At 44.2% G+C, this 17,499-nt stretch overlaps 1 protein-coding gene across 2 annotated transcripts in view; it reads left to right on the top strand.

Annotated features, from left to right (window-relative positions):
- CDS2 (CDP-diacylglycerol synthase 2) overlaps positions 1 to 17,128 on the top strand; it is a 45,806-nt gene extending 28,678 nt beyond the window's left edge. For both annotated transcript variants that reach the window (XM_050940200.1, XM_050940198.1), the window contains exons 4-13: positions 557 to 654; positions 1,608 to 1,747; positions 3,698 to 3,756; positions 4,547 to 4,629; positions 5,557 to 5,644; positions 7,370 to 7,438; positions 8,818 to 8,970; positions 9,929 to 10,048; positions 10,635 to 10,738; positions 11,360 to 17,128. In XM_050940200.1, coding sequence (XP_050796157.1) covers positions 557 to 654; positions 1,608 to 1,747; positions 3,698 to 3,756; positions 4,547 to 4,629; positions 5,557 to 5,644; positions 7,370 to 7,438; positions 8,818 to 8,970; positions 9,929 to 10,048; positions 10,635 to 10,738; positions 11,360 to 11,489 — 1,044 coding nt within the window. In that variant the 3' untranslated portion in view covers positions 11,490 to 17,128. The remainder of the gene's footprint in view (positions 1 to 556; positions 655 to 1,607; positions 1,748 to 3,697; positions 3,757 to 4,546; positions 4,630 to 5,556; positions 5,645 to 7,369; positions 7,439 to 8,817; positions 8,971 to 9,928; positions 10,049 to 10,634; positions 10,739 to 11,359) is intronic.
- Positions 17,129 to 17,499: the final 371 nt, after the last annotated feature.

Here is a 17,499-nt window from a genome sequence, read left to right as displayed (position 1 = left end):
CTCATAACCCTGGGTTTAGCAGGCTAGTGCTCAAACCACTGAGCTATTCCTCTCCCGATGGTGGTCTTGAAGTGCCAGTCCCCTCGAGTGCATGGGATGAACAGTGATTTTTGTTAAAGTACCAGTGAAGGAGGGATTGTCTCCCCAGAACTGACCCAAACTCATGATAGAAAAAACAATCTTAGAAGTGCTGACATAACTTAAAATGAGGCTGTGAGCTCTTGGAGTGGGCCAGCCCACAGCTTTGGAGGGAGTAGGACTAGGAATGTATTTTGCCTGGCAGGGAAAGCTGCTAGCTCTAGGTGTAAGCAGGTTGAGCAAGTGAACAATTTCTCAGCCTACGAGAAGTCCCCTTATGTCAGCTTTAAGGGTGTGTGTGGGGGGGGGGGGTAGGGGAGGTCACTTGCAAGACAATAGAAGAATTCTTTTGGGGGCTCCTGTAAGGGTTAGTTTAAAGCTCCCACTTTTTACATGCACTTAGCATCCCGTTGCAGATTATCTGATCCTGATTTAGTTTATCTGTGAATGATGGTGCTCCTTAATGTTTGTTTTTCAGGTGATGTGTGTCCAGATCAAGTGTTTCCAGGAGATTATCACGATTGGCTACAATGTGTATCGCTCATATGAGCTTCCCTGGTTCAGGACCCTCAGTTGGTAAGCAGTGCGACTGCTGCGGTCTTCATTAGAGTCAAGGAGCACAATATGATCCTTCTCAATGTGCATAATGCCTTTCATCTAGAGTGCTTCTGACTCACTTGACGCCTCATTGATGTGCAACCAGTGTAATATTTATACACGTTGTTCCATTGCTTGTCTGAGAGCGAGGTCTGAAGCTCCCAATTTGTGCCAGGCGGTGGTGTTGAATGCTGTTACCAAGCGAAGCAATGAGTAAACATTTGACTTTTGTGGTTCCAGTTGCATTGCTCAGGTCTAAGGGTGTAGGGAGCCGTCTGGGATATTTACCCACTGAAATGTATTTGTGCGATTGGGATGAAACTATATTGGCTGCACCCAGCATCTGATGGTGTGCCATAGTGAAGGAAGGGGGCACTGCCTCTAGTAGCTAGAAACCTGCAGAAGACTGTTAAGCAGTGCCACCTAAAGGAAAAAACTTCCTAAGTACCATAACACTAAACAAAAATTGAACAGGGCAGTTGGCGTGTTCCCATAATGTAGGGGTTGGGTGACAGCCAAGTATTTGCATTTAATGAAGCCGTAGCTTCTACATGAAGTTGTAATGTTTTGATTAGAAGAAATGTGGGGCTTGATTTTTTTATTTTTTATTTTTTGTTAAATTTCCCCACACACACTTGCAGTAAGGTTCCTTCACACTGCCCAAGGCACCTTAGTGCAAGTGAGAATCAGGCCCTGACCCTCTACTCCTGTCCACCCCCACAGTGTGAGTGAATTTTCTGCAGACTTTCAAATAAAAATCACCATTATTCTGCCGCCCAGTATGTGAACCTTCAGGCGTCTCCTCCCCTGCACGCAGTGTAGATAGTGCAAGCTGATTAACCTATTAAGTGTACTAGTCCAATGATCTACTGGTTAACCATGTCCCATTCCCCTGTAGGCTCCTATTAAAGGGAATGCTGCTCTGTCCACAGGTACTTTCTGCTGTGTGTAAACTACTTTTTCTACGGCGAGACGGTAACGGATTACTTTTTCACCCTGGTCCAGCGAGAGGAGCCCTTGAGAATTCTCAGCAAATACCATCGCTTCATTTCCTTTGCCCTCTACTTAACAGGTAATTTTATTTGTTTCCGCCGGTTAAATTTTTCTCGTTGCCGTTTTTGAGCAGAGGTTACGTCATCAGCCTCTTGAAATGCAACTTTTTTTTTCTTTTTTTTTTTTCTGTAGGCAGGTAGGGGTACAGTGTCCCCAGTGGATTTGCTCTGCCTTATGTACAAAATATGAGTGCGGGGAAGGATGGTCTAGTGGTTAGAGTTCCAACCCAGGGCTTGTGTGATCCATGTTCAGTTCCCTGCTTGATCTTGGGCAAATCACGTAGCCACCACATGCCTCCGTTCCCTGCCAATAGAACGGGGATAATAGCAATTGCCTACCTAACAGCTTGTGAGGTGCTCAGTTACTGTGTATCTAAGATGGCCTTGTCGTGAAAGACAGCCTACAAAATAGGAAGTAATTGGGTTTGTGAGCAGCAGTGTTGTCGCTTCCTCAGTTTTTTTTTTCTTGTCTGATTTGCTGGGAGAAAGACACATCCTCCTTTCCTTGCTGAGGATTGTCCTTCCATCCCAGCAAACAGTGTCTGGTTTAGGTAGGATGTTGGTGTAACTAACTGACTCTCTCTAGAGACTTGGTTTAAATGAACTTGATACTCGCTTTTGATCTTTCCTCTCCTCCTTTCATCTTGCCTTCCGTCCTGGCATGCGCACACTTCGTGAATGCAGCGCTAGTAGGGAAAGGTGCCTGACTCAGAGCCCTGGAGCAATATTCCTCTTTCTGTAGACCTGTGACGTGCAGCCTTATTCCAGGCTTCCTTCACACCTCTAGGCCAAATGTGACTCACCCCTGCCCTGAAATGAGCCAGAAGTGAAGCATCGGTGGCAGGTGGAGCGATTCCTGGCTTTGAGTTATGTCTCAGTGGCAGTTGTAATGATGTCTTTTGGGGTTCAGATCCATCTGTTATGAACTGGATCCAAGCCTGCCTAAACCAAAACGCTCTCTGCATCAGATGGGAAGCTACAGTCCTCTTTGATGCTACTTCCTTTGGGCAGTGACTAGGCAGAATAATGGTAATTTCCTCCTTTCTCTTTCCTGTGCTAGCCTTGCAAAGTTTTACTTGCCGTGGTCATTAATATTTTGATGTGTGAGTAAATGATCCTTTTCTTTTTCATTCTGGATAAAGAGAGGGTGAGTGCACTTCTTGCCTTTGCTGGTGAATTTTCATGGCAATTCAGCAACCCTGCTCCAAGCCTAGAGTAACTCCCCTGTCAGTGTAAACTGCAGAGGCAGACTCGGGATAAACTGAAGAGCTATTTTTAACTCATCCGTTCTGGTGATTAAGTGGAGGTGTTTTCTCTCAGCTAGCAAGTTCACTGTGAGTCATGAATCCCTAGGATGGGCTTCAAACTAGAAATGGCGTGGGACTTGCTGTTGAGAGCTGTGCTCAGATTTCCAATAGCGGTAGCAACATGGGATCGCCAGTGGATATTATTTGTGAGGTGTGGGGGGCTGGTAAAAACTGGGAGAGGGAGGTTAGGAGCTAAAGAGGGTTATCCCGAGACCCTAAAGCACTTACAGTTTGTCTGACAGTAAAGTTATCTAAGAGTATCACTGTGTAAGTGCAGCCACCTCTGGGTGGATGCAGCAGCTAATTAAGAATTCAGTGCCATTAAACAAGTAAGTGAAGAATACTCTGTATTTGATATTACGCAGAAAGATCAGAGGTAGAATAAATAATTAGCTGTTGGCAGAAAACAGTCTAATCTGCATAGAGGTGATCATGGTTAATTGGCTATATGTCATTTAAAAAAAACAAACAAACATTTTCCATTCTTTAATTAACTGTTTTGCATCCACAGTGCACATCATCTTCATGTTGCTGATTCTGTTCTGTAGCCGAAACAATCAAGAGATGCTACAGTGATACGGCGGATGTAATGGAAAATGAGAGGCATTTCCTACTACGGCACTATCTGATCTTACTCTTCTCTTTCTTTTCTCTTCCCACAAGGCTTCTGCATGTTTGTCCTGAGTCTGGTGAAGAAGCATTACCGTCTCCAGTTCTACATGGTAAGATGAAATAAATGGCTTTGTTGCTCCAGAGCTATTAGCTTTGGGAGACGGAGGCTGTTTGCATATATGGTTTAGAAGAACAGAAGCCTGTGAATGCTTCTGTGTCCCCTGGGTGTTGTGATACCGCTTAATGGAAAAGCTGTTCCTGGCAGCTTGAAGTATTTGGCATTTGGCTCTTGAACGGACTGATTTCCTTAGAAATGTGAATTCCATTGTCTGCATTTGCAGTGCATTTCTTAGTAACCCTTTCAGCTGTGCAAGCTAAGGTGATTGTACAAGGTTATTCAAACCTTGTGCCTGGAGGGTGTTGGTGGAATCACCTGCAGGACTTAGATTGGCCCTACCACAGTATAGTGATGCACAGATTGGCTACCTGTGTCCTTTATTGGGATGCTTTTGTTTCCTTCTGGATGGATGCTGGATGTCAGACTAGATGGACCATCCTCAGTTTGGGGATTCTTATGTTCCAGGTCTCTAGTCAAAGTAGACTAAGATGTGTGGGATAGGTGTGGGCTCAAGAGCACTTGATCCAGGAATGTCAAACATCCTCCCACTCAGGCTCTGAACGGTAATGGAGATGTTGCTTTGCTCAACTCCGAAGTAGGGATGGATACTATCTGCCATCTCTGTGTTTACATCATGCTCTTTCCGCCGGGGATCAGAGTGCCTGAGATGCACACAGCCGTGACCCACTCCAAACAGTATTCATCGGCGTCTGGTTTCTGCCATAGGCTGTTACGAGAAATGTCTCTAGGCAACCTGGGCTGCATGCTGTTTTCTCTTCCAGTTTGGTTGGACCCATGTGACTTTGCTAATTGTTGTTACCCAGTCGCACCTCATCATTCACAACCTGTTTGAAGGAATGATCTGGTGAGTTGATGCCTGTTACGTGTTACTTCACTTTGTGTTGCATAGTATATGCTCCTGATTTCTCCTTGCTATTTATTAAAACTTTTAACCAACAAGTATAGGCTAGGATGTGCCTTCTATGAGGGACTACAGCATGCTTTGCATAAGAAAGCCTGGCCCATTATTTGGCTCTTTTCAGATTGCTTTGCGCTACTCAGTCAATGCAGCCAGAAAGCCATTTTAAAGGGGCAGCTGCGTATTCCTCTGGCATTGAGAAGGCTCCCAGATAGCATAAAGCTAGTGTAGCTGCGTTGTCACCCTAACTTGCATAGGGAGTGGGTGCAGAGAGCATGCACTCCAGCCAGTCGTGCCTGTGTAACTTAAAGCAGCCGCCAGGTCCAAGCGTTAGGAAGGAGGAGTGGTTGGAAGAGGGTAGAAAAGTGGCTTTATAACCAGTCCCCTTTGGCAGTTTGTTGCCGCTGCTGCCTAGCAAGTGTGGTTAGTGCAATGGAGGATTCAGCCCAATATCTTTAACCGCCTTCTTCCTTGTATTAGCAATAATGAAAGAACTTTACTGTGCTTATAGTATGCTGTACAGTGTGCAATCTGAACCATTCTCAAGTGCTTTACAAACGGCAGAGCACCTGGCTCACCCCTGAAATGCAGCTACATCTGGGGTTAGTCACAGTGACAGCTTAACAGCCCACTGCATGTTAGAGCAAGCGCAGAATACAGCAAGGGGGAATTCATAGAACTGATCTGATAGCTGGCAAGGGCCTTGGAACTAATGACTCCTGGGCTTTTGCAGTTGTCAGTCTGACATGGTGTAGCCATATCAGACTTGCCCATGTTCAGGTAGTGCCCACTTGCGTAACATATTGCGATTAAGCTTCAAATGACTCCTGTAGTTTTGCCCGTTATGAATGGCTTCTCTCTCCTTCCTTCTAGGTTCATTGTCCCGATTTCATGTGTGATCTGCAATGACATCATGGCCTATATGTTTGGATTTTTCTTTGGCCGCACCCCGCTCATCAAGGTTTGTCAGCTGTGCAAAGCCCTGTCTTCAGGCTCTGTGTTGCTGTGGAGCCTTTGACCCAAGATTGGAGAATCGATCAGGGTGGTGGACCTTGCCTTTGCACTTAGATCCCAGCCTAAAAACTTTCCACCCGTCAGTCACTCTTTGAAAGAATATGAAGGAAGACTTCCCAGGGCTTGTGTATCATTTGTGCTGTATTGCACCTCTTTAGATCCTGATCCAGTGTCTACTGATCAGGCCCTTACTTAAGTTCTGTCTGCATGCTAATGGTTAAAACACTGTTTCCTACAAAGGTTTAGTTTAGTTACCTGGTGAAGTTCTTTGGGAGCATGGACTCTTCCTTGCATTGTACAGCGCAGTGTGGGCTTGCCGACTACATATCAGAGGAGGTAGTTTAGAAATACTTCTTCTTTATTGCAGTGTATGCAGGCTGGAGTTATTGAATATTTGACTTGAAAAAGCCAGTGAGAACAATTCTAGACTAAATGTACAGTCAGCAGTGAGACCAGCTTTCCATAGTGATGAGAAAATGTCAAACTAATGGTACCAAATAGTGTATTGTAATGAAAAACTTCCTCTATATTAGTTTTTTTTCCTTATGGGCTAAACCAGGGATCGGCAACCTTTCAGAAGTGGTGTGCCAAGTCTTCATTTATTCACTCTAATTTAAGGTTTTGCATGCTAGTAATACATGTTAACGTTTTTAGAAGGTCTCTTTCTATAAGTCTATAATATATAACTAAACTGTTGTTGTATGTAAAGTGAATAAGGTTTTAAAAATGTTTAAGAAGCTTCATTTAAAATTAAATTAAACTGCAGAGCCGCCCCCCCCCCCCCCCCCCGACTGGTGGTCAGGACCTGGGCAGTGCGAGTGCCACTGAAAATCAGCTCACATGCCGCCTTCGGCATGCGTGCCATAGGTTGCCTACTCCTGGGCTAAACCATAAAACGCTTAAGCCAGGGGTCCCCAACGCAGTGCCTGTGGGTACTATGGCACCCGCCGGGGCGTCTAAGTGTACCTGCATACTGGCCGGTGGACGAGCATCAGCCAAAATGCCACCGACAAGCAGCGTCGGTGGCGACGCCTCTGGATGACGCTGTTTGTTGGTGGTATTTTGGCGGTGACGCCTATTGATGTTGCCGCTTGTCGGCAGCATTTCAGCGGATGCTTGTCCGCCGCCATTGTCCTCCGTGGCATGCCAGATGAAAAAGGTTGGGGACCACTGAAAGCTAACCTTTTTCAGGGATGCTGTTAATGAAGTGGGTTGAGTATCCCAGCAACTAATAAACATTCCCTTTATGGGCCTTTTATTTCATTAATAGCTGAAATGAAGGTGTGTTTCTGTGTTTGACCAATAACCTGAAGTTGTAACGTTTCAGATACATACCTTGCTAAGATTATATTAAATGCTTTAAAATAGTCAGATTGCAGTGTATTCTGGCCACTGTTCTGGGGGCTGCAAGGCAGGGTGATGTGCCTGCTTCTTCTTCCTCTGGGAACGTGGCCTTGTCAGGGGTTTCCCCCAATGGGCGAGTTAGGGTCAGACCCAGTGAGAGGATCTGTCCCACTATCTGCATGTATTGACCTTTACCCAGTTACAACTCATAAGCTGGGGTTATTGATTGCCATTTAACTTCTGTGGGAGGTGGATATTGGCTTTGCAGAGCTATTTGGGGAGTGCCTTGATGGTATTTTTTAATATGTTCTCTTTCTTGTATCTGCAGCTTTCCCCAAAGAAGACCTGGGAGGGTTTTATTGGCGGGTTCTTTGCCACTGTTCTGTTTGGACTGCTGGTAGGTAGCCCACCATGGCATTTAATTGGCTTTCTCTCCATAGTAAGACATGCCAGTGCAGTCCGCCTGCCACGGCTAAGGAATACACGAAAGCTTTGTGCTCTCTTCCACCCAAGTTGTCACCTGAAGTTTTACAGCAGGCTTTAAACTGACTTGTTCTGCCTTCCGTTGAGGATGACTCAAACCCACTGCTGAGAAATGGCTTCCTTTCAAGTGGCCCTTGATATTCTCAGACCTATAGCATCCAGACTCCATGGGATTTCCCAGTGCCACACAAGCTGTACAGATAGAGGCCAGGGTGGCAGAGGACGCAGTCTGCTCTGCTTGGACACTAGTGATTTGCCATGGCTTTCTTTGTAACAACAGTGTTTTAGCCCTCGTGTCCCAGGCTTAGACTTTTCCTCTTGCCTACTACCACTGTGCATGCTGGGAGGTTGCAACATTTCAGTGGGTGCTGTCATGTTGGCAAAGCATTTTGAGATCCTCTGAAGTGATTGCTCGGCTACACTTCTGTAGTATCTGCCTCAAGGTTGTGTGGGGAGCTCAGCGCTCTGGTCTCAGAATGTTATCCCCCGTGGGACTTTTTGGGGGTGGGGAGAGGGGATAAAGCCACATTTAATATATCTGTGCAGTTGTCTGAAGTCCAGAGAAAGCTGGGTAATTCAGATGAAGACAGAAAAGTTCAAGGACTGTCCTAATTTGTCAGGCTGTTGTGATCTGTTAAGGAAGGTTTTCATTAATGCAAGTTGGCTGGATGGAGCTGCCCTGTCTTGGTCATGCAGTTACTCTGATTGCTGCCTTCCGAGCTGATGTATATGAAAAGAAGTCGCTTACCATGCCTCTAGTCAACTTAATGGCTTTGCAAGAGAGTAAGCTTAATGAACCAAGGATGTGGCTGACTCACAGCCCTGAATCTCAGCTCTCTCTCTTAGAGGGTGTTATTCCTCCTTCCAGTGTTCAGGTGAATGGGTAAAGCTTGTATCAGAGCCATCTGATGAGGGGGATGCATGCCCAGATCTGTATTTTCTACTGTTGGTGCATTGCAGTATTAATATGTTGCAACATAAAAACAGATTGAAGAACATTTAAGGGGGAAAAATAACATTCAGAGGTGGAGGGGAAGGAGAAAAACAAGGATCCTTAGGAATGGAGCAATCAAGGATGAGAAGGAGGGACAGCAATAAATATGGTGCCAAGAGAAGCCATAGGAAAAACCGTTTCAGTAGCTGATTGTGTAGGGAGAAATGACCAGATCTGGGGAGGGAGTTCCACAGCCTAACGGCCACCCTCCCAATAACCAACCAAGCCAAGGTGTGAATTTTATGTTGCCTGTATCCTTAGTTTCTCTTGACTTGCCTTTTCTGCTTCCCACAACCAAGCTGTCGTACTTGATGTCTGGATACCGGTGCTTCACGTGTCCTGTGGAATTCAATAACGACTCCAACAGCTTCACTGTGGATTGTGAACCATCTGAGCTGTTCCAGCTACAAGAGTATAACATCCCTCTGGTGATTCAGTCTGTCATTTGCTGGGTAGGACTCTGCATGTGCATTCTCAGTGATGGATAGCTTGGCAATAGTCTTTAAAACGGGATACACTACCTGGGCCGGAAATGCCCAGGAAGGACGGGATTAGTTTAAGATTCTACAAACTAATGCAGCAAGGGGTAACTGCATGAAACTGACCCAGGAAAACTTTATATTCGGAGATGTTCTCCTAATAGTGAGACTGGTTAAACCATGGAATAATCTCCCATGGAAAGTGGTGGAAGCCAGATTTCTTAAGTTATTTAAGACTAAATTGGACAGAGCCCAGGAGCACATGCTGTAGGGAACAATCTTACCCTGATAGAGATGGTGAGGTAGGCAAGAAAGGTCTCTTCCAGCTCAGCTTTCTGTGAAGCAAGAAAGGGCTCTGCATGTAAATGAAGTGATCTAGCAAAATAGAGAGACGATTACAGGAGTACCTAGGCACTGCAATTGTAGAACAGGACCCCACAGTGCTAGGCACTGTATATACACAGAACAAATGCAATCCATGCCTAGGCTGCTTACAACCTAAGTGTGAGACAAGAGACAACAGATGGATACAGACAGACGGGGGAATGCAAGGAAACAGTGACAAAATGGGCCAGATATATCCCTGGCTTTGCTCTGATGTCAAGCAGGGGTGAATTGTGGTATAGTGTGCGTATGAGATTTGTCTTTGCAGATTTGGGTTTAAATAGTGATGATCAACACCTTGGTCAAGATATCTAAAAGCAGCTACAGACTTCAGGTGCCCAACTTTAAGTGCCTTGAAGGGGCCTGAGTTTGAGGGCAGATGCACAGCACTTTCTGAAAACTTGGCATCTCAAGTTGGCTTTCCAAAGTCACTAGTTGCTTGAAAAACTTGTCCTTGAACTCTAGTAAGGCAGGGTTAGGATAGATTTCAATGGAGCACAATGCCTTTCTCTGATCCTTCTCCCACTTTGACCCTCCTTGCTTGCAGAAAACAGTCCGGATGTACCCCTTCCAGATCCACAGCATCGCCCTCTCCACCTTTGCGTCCCTCATCGGGCCCTTTGGAGGATTCTTTGCTAGTGGGTTTAAGAGAGCCTTCAAAATCAAGGTAGTGTATGGGTAGCCCCCTTCTGCCAAAGTCAGCTATCAGACAGCCGGTGCATCTGAAGCTAGCACATTTGTTTGTCACCACCATAAACAATGCCCCAGGTCAGAGGATGGTGGTCTAGGAGGAGGCTTCTGTCAGTGAAATGCTAAAATTAGCATTGATGCAACATTGAGGCTGAGAAACTGAGTACCTGCAGATCAGGAAATTCCACAAGCTGAAGCTTTCTCCAACACATTGCACATATATAGGGTCCTTTATATGTAAATATAAACCCTTTTTATACGATAAAATACAGGTTGCTCAGGGGGGCAGGGTTTTAGATGATAAAACTTTAACCCCTCTTTGGAATTTCCTGCTCCTCAGTCCTTATGTTGCACTAATGCTTGTTTGCAAGAAGTGTTGCTGGGTGAAAAAGTAATTTTGGGGAGGGGAGATGAATAGCATCCTTAGTCTGGCTGCATTTAGTGCTATCGGCAGATGTTCTGCGAGAATGCAGTGTCACACAGTGCGTTCACGCTACATGTATGCAGTAAATGTGGATAACAGGTTTTAGGCATAGCTCAGTGAAACTTTTGTGATTGCACAGGACTTCGCCAACACAATCCCAGGGCATGGCGGGATCATGGATCGCTTTGACTGTCAATACCTGATGGCTACCTTTGTCAACGTGTACATTGCAAGTTTCATCAGGTATTATTTATTGCTTCGCGGCTGCACTTAGTGGCCGCAACTGAGCGGCTCCGAAGACCTTAAAATCTAAATACACAAGACATAGGACAGGAGGGGAAAAAGAGGCTGGGAGATTGACTCGCCCAAGGTCACACGGCAGGCAGGTGGTGGAGCCAGGAATAGCATCCGTGTTTCCTAAACTCCAGTCCTGTCCCCTATCCACTGATTCCTGCTTCCCTTCTCCTTTTGGGCTCACCAGAGCATATGCTAAGGAATAACTCTTTCCCATTAGTTTGGGCCTTGGCAGATAGCTTTATAACTGAATGGAAAGGAAAACCACTGGTCTGGAGGGACATTTTGTTGTTTTATTTGAATTTATGTAGATTTTTGGATTTATGGGGACCTTCTAATGGAGGAGGAGAATAATTTCTTCCATTGATTGGAAATTAAAGACTATTTTACATTTCACTTCCTTGTCTCTCTCTTTCCTCACCTGTAAAATGGAGGTGGGGGAATGAGGCTTGGGGATGCTGTTTAAGGATGCTTGAAGTTAGGCACGTGCTTTGCTGAATCTGAGCCCCAGATGACCATTTCCTGGCATTAGGATTCATTGCAAACAGTTCTTTCTTTGGTTTGTTGCAGGGGTCCTAACCCAAGCAAACTGATCCAGCAGCTTTTAGCTCTACGGCCAGACCAGCAGGTCCACATCTTCAACACATTAAAGGCGCACCTTGTTGATAAGGGTATGTTGGCCAGTTCTGAGGACGCATAGGCATCCAGGCCGTTGGAACAAGACTGAAAAAGAGGTCAAGTCCCCCAAGGAAATCCCAGCTCACCTGACTTAAGACAATAACAAGGCCTCGTTTCACTGTTGTTTTTTTCCTTTCCTTGTAAATGTTTGCATCTGTGGGGCTCTGGGTTTTTTTATAATATGTATTTATATGGCTTTGGTTAAAATAAGCAAAATGGAGCTTCTAGATGGAAAGGAATCAAGAACTGAAGGGACTGTAGGGCGAAGATGTCCTCTTGGATCTGCGTGGCAACTCTTTGTCTTCAGTATGTATGGGCAGAGCTTGACTTCACTACTCTTAGGGGATGTATCGACACTGGGATACGTGCATGTGTTTTTCTGCCCAGGTGCAGCTCCAGGAGTGTAAGCTCTAGTGAAGATGAGACACGGGCACTTTTACGTCAGTATCCTCTAACCCTGCCAGGCTTTGTCCATACTAAGAAAATGGGAAGTCATGCAACTCGCAGTGGAATAGAGAGGACACTGGTGGTTCTGTTTGCAACCTTGTGTATCCCTATGTATAGGCTAGGGAAATTGGGGACCTGTAATTATCCACTGCTGGTAGCTGCACTGGTGAATTTGAGTCTTCATTTCCCTAGTATAACCATAGCTTGGGTGTGCATAGAACTTACTGCAGGTAGAGAACAGAAAGCTCAACAAATCTAAAAGAAATGTTTGCCGTAATCTGCTACATAAGATCCACACAAGAAGACCCATGCATACACTTCGACTTGCCGTCTTTGTAGTACCTCCCACATTTCCCTCACTCCAGCAAATATTTAACAAAGTCGATTTTTAAACCTACATTTTTACTGTGCCATTTAAACAAAAATAGACCCAATTAACCTTTACAGCAGGGACATGAATACAGAAGGGAATGTGAGAGGTTCAAGTTACATCAAAGTTGTATCAAATAACTTATTTTAAAAAGCATTCCAGTTTTATTTAAGAAGTCCTACTGAGTAAGAACAAGCTTTTAGAAAAATATTTGTTCACTTTTTCATGGCTTTTTTTCCACCCAGAGCATAACATATATTATAATTTTTTTTTAAACATTGAAGCATGAAAACTTCTCTCAAGAGTAGTAAACATCATACCCTGATATTTTAGCTGTTTGGAGAGCTGTCACTCGCAGAACTTGATTTTCCCATTTGGAAGTCCAGAGGGCATAGTACCCAGCTGGCTCTGCTGTTGGGGTTTTTATTTTCTGGTGTGGGGAGGGTAGTTTGGGTTTTTGTTTAGGTTTTTTTTCCTTTCAGGGATCATGTCTGCCAGTGATGTATTACTTGAGTTCTAGACATCATGCTGCTGAGTTTACCGTGGTCTGGTTTGCGTTTCAGTCTGGGTTTGGTCAGCTTTCCAGGCATCTCTCCTTTCTCCGTCACTGACTGTCTTGTTTTATGTATGTTGCACTTAACGTTTGGAAACATGTAATTGTTTTCAAGGTATTTCCCTCTGTTTCTTGACTTCAAACATACCATCCTTTTTTTAAAATAAAAACAAATAAATGGAAACGCCATCAAACTGACTTCAGAGGCTTCCAGGATTCAGAATGATATCTTGTGATCTAACAGCACAAAAGTTCATTTTAGTTGTGGGTTGTATTAACGTTGTCATGGATCAGGGAACTCTATTTTACTGTGACTTCTCTCCATAGTTTGTTTGTGAGCCAGGCTGTGATGAGAAATACGTTTTACGTATTTGTTGAACCTGAGGAACAATTGACAGGGAAAGATAATACAGATATGCCGTTGTTGGTGGTCTTGAAATCAAGTCACTGTCCTAAGTCTTCAATGCAGATCTATATTTGAAGCTAGCTAACCTAGCAACTGAAAATAAAGTACCTGAGATCATTCTGTATGCTTTACTCCATAGGCTAATGCCACCACTGCTTCCACATGCCTCTGGTGTATTTTTATCTTCATAGCAGCCACTTCCTCTTCTCCCTGTATTGCAGTTCCGGAGGGCAGAGATTCACATCTGCGGTGCTACACAAACAAATATTTGATCAAAAGCAAAATGGTGCTGAGAGGATATTAAGGCAGAGCCCAGGTGAGATGCAATAAAAGGGTCTGATTCTGCACCATGCAAGACACCCTCAGCTCCTACTGAGAGTGCTCAGCAAATTGCAGGACTTGGCTCTGTTTCTGTGGTCTCAATTCAGGGTAGCGTTGAAGATTTTTTGCTTAATTTTTAAGCATATGCTTTCCTGAACTGTAGGCTTAGAGCCAGTGTTGTGTCTACTGAAATCCATCAGAGTCATGACTTTGACTTAAAGGCATTAAATTCAGGCCCTTAATTTTGGTTTCAAAGGCAATTTAGGAGATTGTTTTTAAACCTTTTCTCCCTTAGGTCTCTTTGGGGGGTTTAATCACCTGGCAAAACAAAAGTTGCTGCTATTTTGGATACTTCTTGTCTGATACCAATATCTGCCAGAATTCCAGCATACTAAACTGTGTTTGAGCAGATGTTCATGAACAAGTTATCAAGTGGACCTACAGTACTGTCTAATAAATGTGATTACAGTGTATTGATCTACAGAAGAAGAACACTGTCCCCTGTTTTCATGTGAGAATTTGGTCCTCCCCCTTCGTACTTCTTTTTACAATTATTAGGCATACTTTTTTGTTGAGGAAGCTTATGATTTTAAACTATAGAATTTGCGTTTTCTTTATGTTGGGCTTTTTTAATGCTGATTGTGAACACTGGAGGGCATCGTGGGTTCTTGAGTGTCTGCATACTCGTAGGAGATAGGAATAGCCATCCACATATCTAATTAAAAGCTTTCTGAACTAGGCTGAGTACAGTTTTTCAAACTTGGGTTCATACGTTTCCTCTACTTCTGCCCCTTCCTCAACCTTGAAGTGAGGTAAAACGAACCTTCAAACCTGTCAGGAATCCTGATAAATTAAGTCTATATGTAAAGGCACTCATGAGTGCTGTTACTTATTAGTGTCCTGTGTTTGGCTGCTCTTACTCAGTCGCATGGCTTCTTGGACGTGTACAATAATTACACTGGTTTCCCATCCAAGGGACTATGGGATAACACCCTGTGTATGCTGTACAGAAAGTTACATACCAGAAGGATAGAATCCTCCTCTCTTTTGCATAGCTCTGTGGTGCAGCCTGTCTTCATTGCATGTATCCATTGGTTTATTAAAAGCCCTAATAGGTCCTTCCCTGAAATATTTTTTAAACTTGGTCCTAACATAGCTCTTGTGAGGCCTTAGATTTAGTGACTTTGTGTCGCTAGCGATCACGAAACACACTGCTAACAACAGAGTGCTTTGGCAAGGTTTTCATAAAGGCGCTCACCAGAACTTTTCCGTATAGTTGAAATGCACGACATCAAGAGCCCCTGCGGGTTACCTGCATGTTGTGGTAGCTGCTTTGTGAGCACTGTTAGGTTAAAGGGAAGGCTCTCTGGGCTTGCTCTACAAGGAGACAAACTGCAAAAGCTAAGTCCCTGGTCAGAACAAGTGGTTGAGGAACAAATTCAACAGCTCTGTGGTTGTCTGAGCTAAGAGGAAGGTAATGTTCCTCATTCTGGGTCTCTGATTTAACCCAAAGCTGTTAAAGGGTAGAGCTTCCTTGCTGTCTTGTTTAGAGCTCTATAAATTGGCTGGTTCTGAGACTACCTGCTAGCAAGGTCAATGAAATGGCCGAAAGCCATTTAAAGGGATTTTTAGAATGCTCTAGTAAGTGAGGGGGAATGTCTGAGACAGGCCCTGATCCTGCAACTGGTTGAACAGGGAGACCCATTGCACCCACAGGCAGAGCCAGGGGCCTAAAATCCTGTGTCTCTGTAGATGATAGTAGGTAGGTAACATAGCTGAGTACAAGCCGCTAAGAGACTGAAGGTTAGAGGATGCTATGTGGTCAGCGATGGTGAGTGGAGGTGACAATGAAGGCAGTTGCTGGGGAGTACTAGCTGAAATGGGCTGGTAACAAGGGATGACTGGTACTTCTGAATGCATATTGATGAGTTGGCCAAGTTCAGTTGCACATCCTTTTAAAAATTCCTTGATATTTTTTGAGCTAAACGAAAATATGAGCACAGCAGCTAGAATCAAATGTCTTCAGGTATTAGTTTTGATGAGCATAGTAGCCAATTGTCACTTTTTTGCTTAAATCGATTAAATCCCCAATAAATGCCCTGTGTGCCAGGCTCCTTTTTGCCATGGGTAGTCCATATGGCAAGGATACTTTGTTTGGTTATGCTGTCCTTCGTTAGTACTATCTATCTTTCCATTCAGAGACTTCATAATTAGCAAACCTCACTCCTTGAATAGTGGGATAGAATTCCATTACTGCCTGTATGCATTGGGTTCTCCTCTAATCTGAAATGTGAGCAGATATTGCTCTTTTGTGTTAAAACCCTAGCTCTCAAGTGAGGGAATGGTTGATTATGGCATGTGTTGGCTTATCAGAATAGAGCCAAGGAGCTGGAGTTTCAGTTTGTAGTCGGGAGATTTGATTGGCTGAATGCTGAACTTCAATGCCATACAGATGGTTTCTCCCCTTCTCTAGGAAGTGCAGAATAGTACAGGAAAGCAGTAGGGGGCTGTTGAAGGTTCATCATGTACTGAGGGTAGAGCGTAATAGCTTTCCTGTTAAAGGCCTGAAATAAAATAGGGCAAGTTTGGTAAATGTTAGCAGTGTTTAAAATGGCTGAATGATTGGGGCAAATGCCTACAAGTAGGCTGACTTTGGTTCTAAGCAGCCACACACTGGTTGCCAATCGCTTTGGAAGCTTGGAGCAGTTTAGCTGGCGTTTCCAACTGGAAACTGGCTTCTCTAACCCCAGTTGCAGCCTAAATTACACTATGGATTAGACACAGCTTGAATAGAAGGCCAGGAGTGGCCCAGAATGCACAGCATAGAGCCTCATTACCACTCAAGTTCTGCTAGGCTTACTCCACAGTCATATCTTTCCAGTGTGCACTCCCCTGGACTTAATTAGGATTACTCAGAGTGAGTATCAGCTGCAGAACCTAGCTCCCATTTGATTGAAAGTGGGATTTTTGCCATTGACTTTAGTGGGGAATCCTACAGCACCACAGAAACCTGAAGCACCAGTAAGTACATTGCAGAGGCCTTTGGGAATTGCTGATTTCACATGGACCAGGGCAGGTCTCCTAATTTGCTGCATGCATTGGACTCCCACGAGCACAAATGCCAAGGCAGTCACTGTCTGCAAAGAGGGGAGAACTCTCCGTCTTCCTACAAAAATCTTTTTCCTGCTAGTTCTGTACACTTGAAAAATAGATGTAACCATGCAAAAACCATCCATGGTGATCGTCAAGACTTGGTGGGGGAGACCACCATTTTAAAATTGGAGTCAGCGTGCATCTGTCATCATGAGGTCCTCCCGACACCTGTAGCCAACCCCCGAGTTACATTTTTGTACCACAGTAATTTCCCCGAGTTACTGTTCCCCAGCTCTGCTGTGTCCTCTTCCATCTGCTTATTTCTCTGTGCGTTGTTTTTGATCAATGTTTTAAGCAATACATGTAGACTTGCCTTTATTTGATTGGATGTCAGAATGTGATATATTGTATATTTTAAAGTATTTACCCTATTTATATACTGTATGTTAAATAAATATGTAAGTTCCATTATCTGTGGCAAAGTTATTAACACTGACAGAGGAGGGAGCTCTCTTTAATGGTGCCTTAAATGGCACTGGTGTATTGTAGCAGTCAAGGAAAAATGTAATAGTTAATGCTTGGAGGGGTGGGGTAACCTCTGCTTTGTGCTGGTAACTAAGATCCTATCCCTTTCAAACCTCCTGTGATTTTTATTTATGAGAGGGATCCAAGCTTCTCGTCCCCAAATGTCCCCAGTGATCAGACACTTAAGTGGATAAAAACATCCAGAGTTTGAACTCATTTTTGGAAGAAATATTAAACCTCATACATCAGGATCTCCCAACTATTAGAGATCAATATGAGACCTAATGTGGGGGCAGATTATATATCATCTGCCTGCC

The sequence above is a fragment of the Gopherus flavomarginatus genome, chromosome 2 (genome assembly GCF_025201925.1).
Source record: "Gopherus flavomarginatus isolate rGopFla2 chromosome 2, rGopFla2.mat.asm, whole genome shotgun sequence".
Classification (NCBI taxonomy): Eukaryota; Metazoa; Chordata; order Testudines; family Testudinidae; genus Gopherus; species Gopherus flavomarginatus.
Note: the sequence above shows the minus strand (reverse complement) of the source record. Positions and strands in the feature narration are given on the sequence as shown.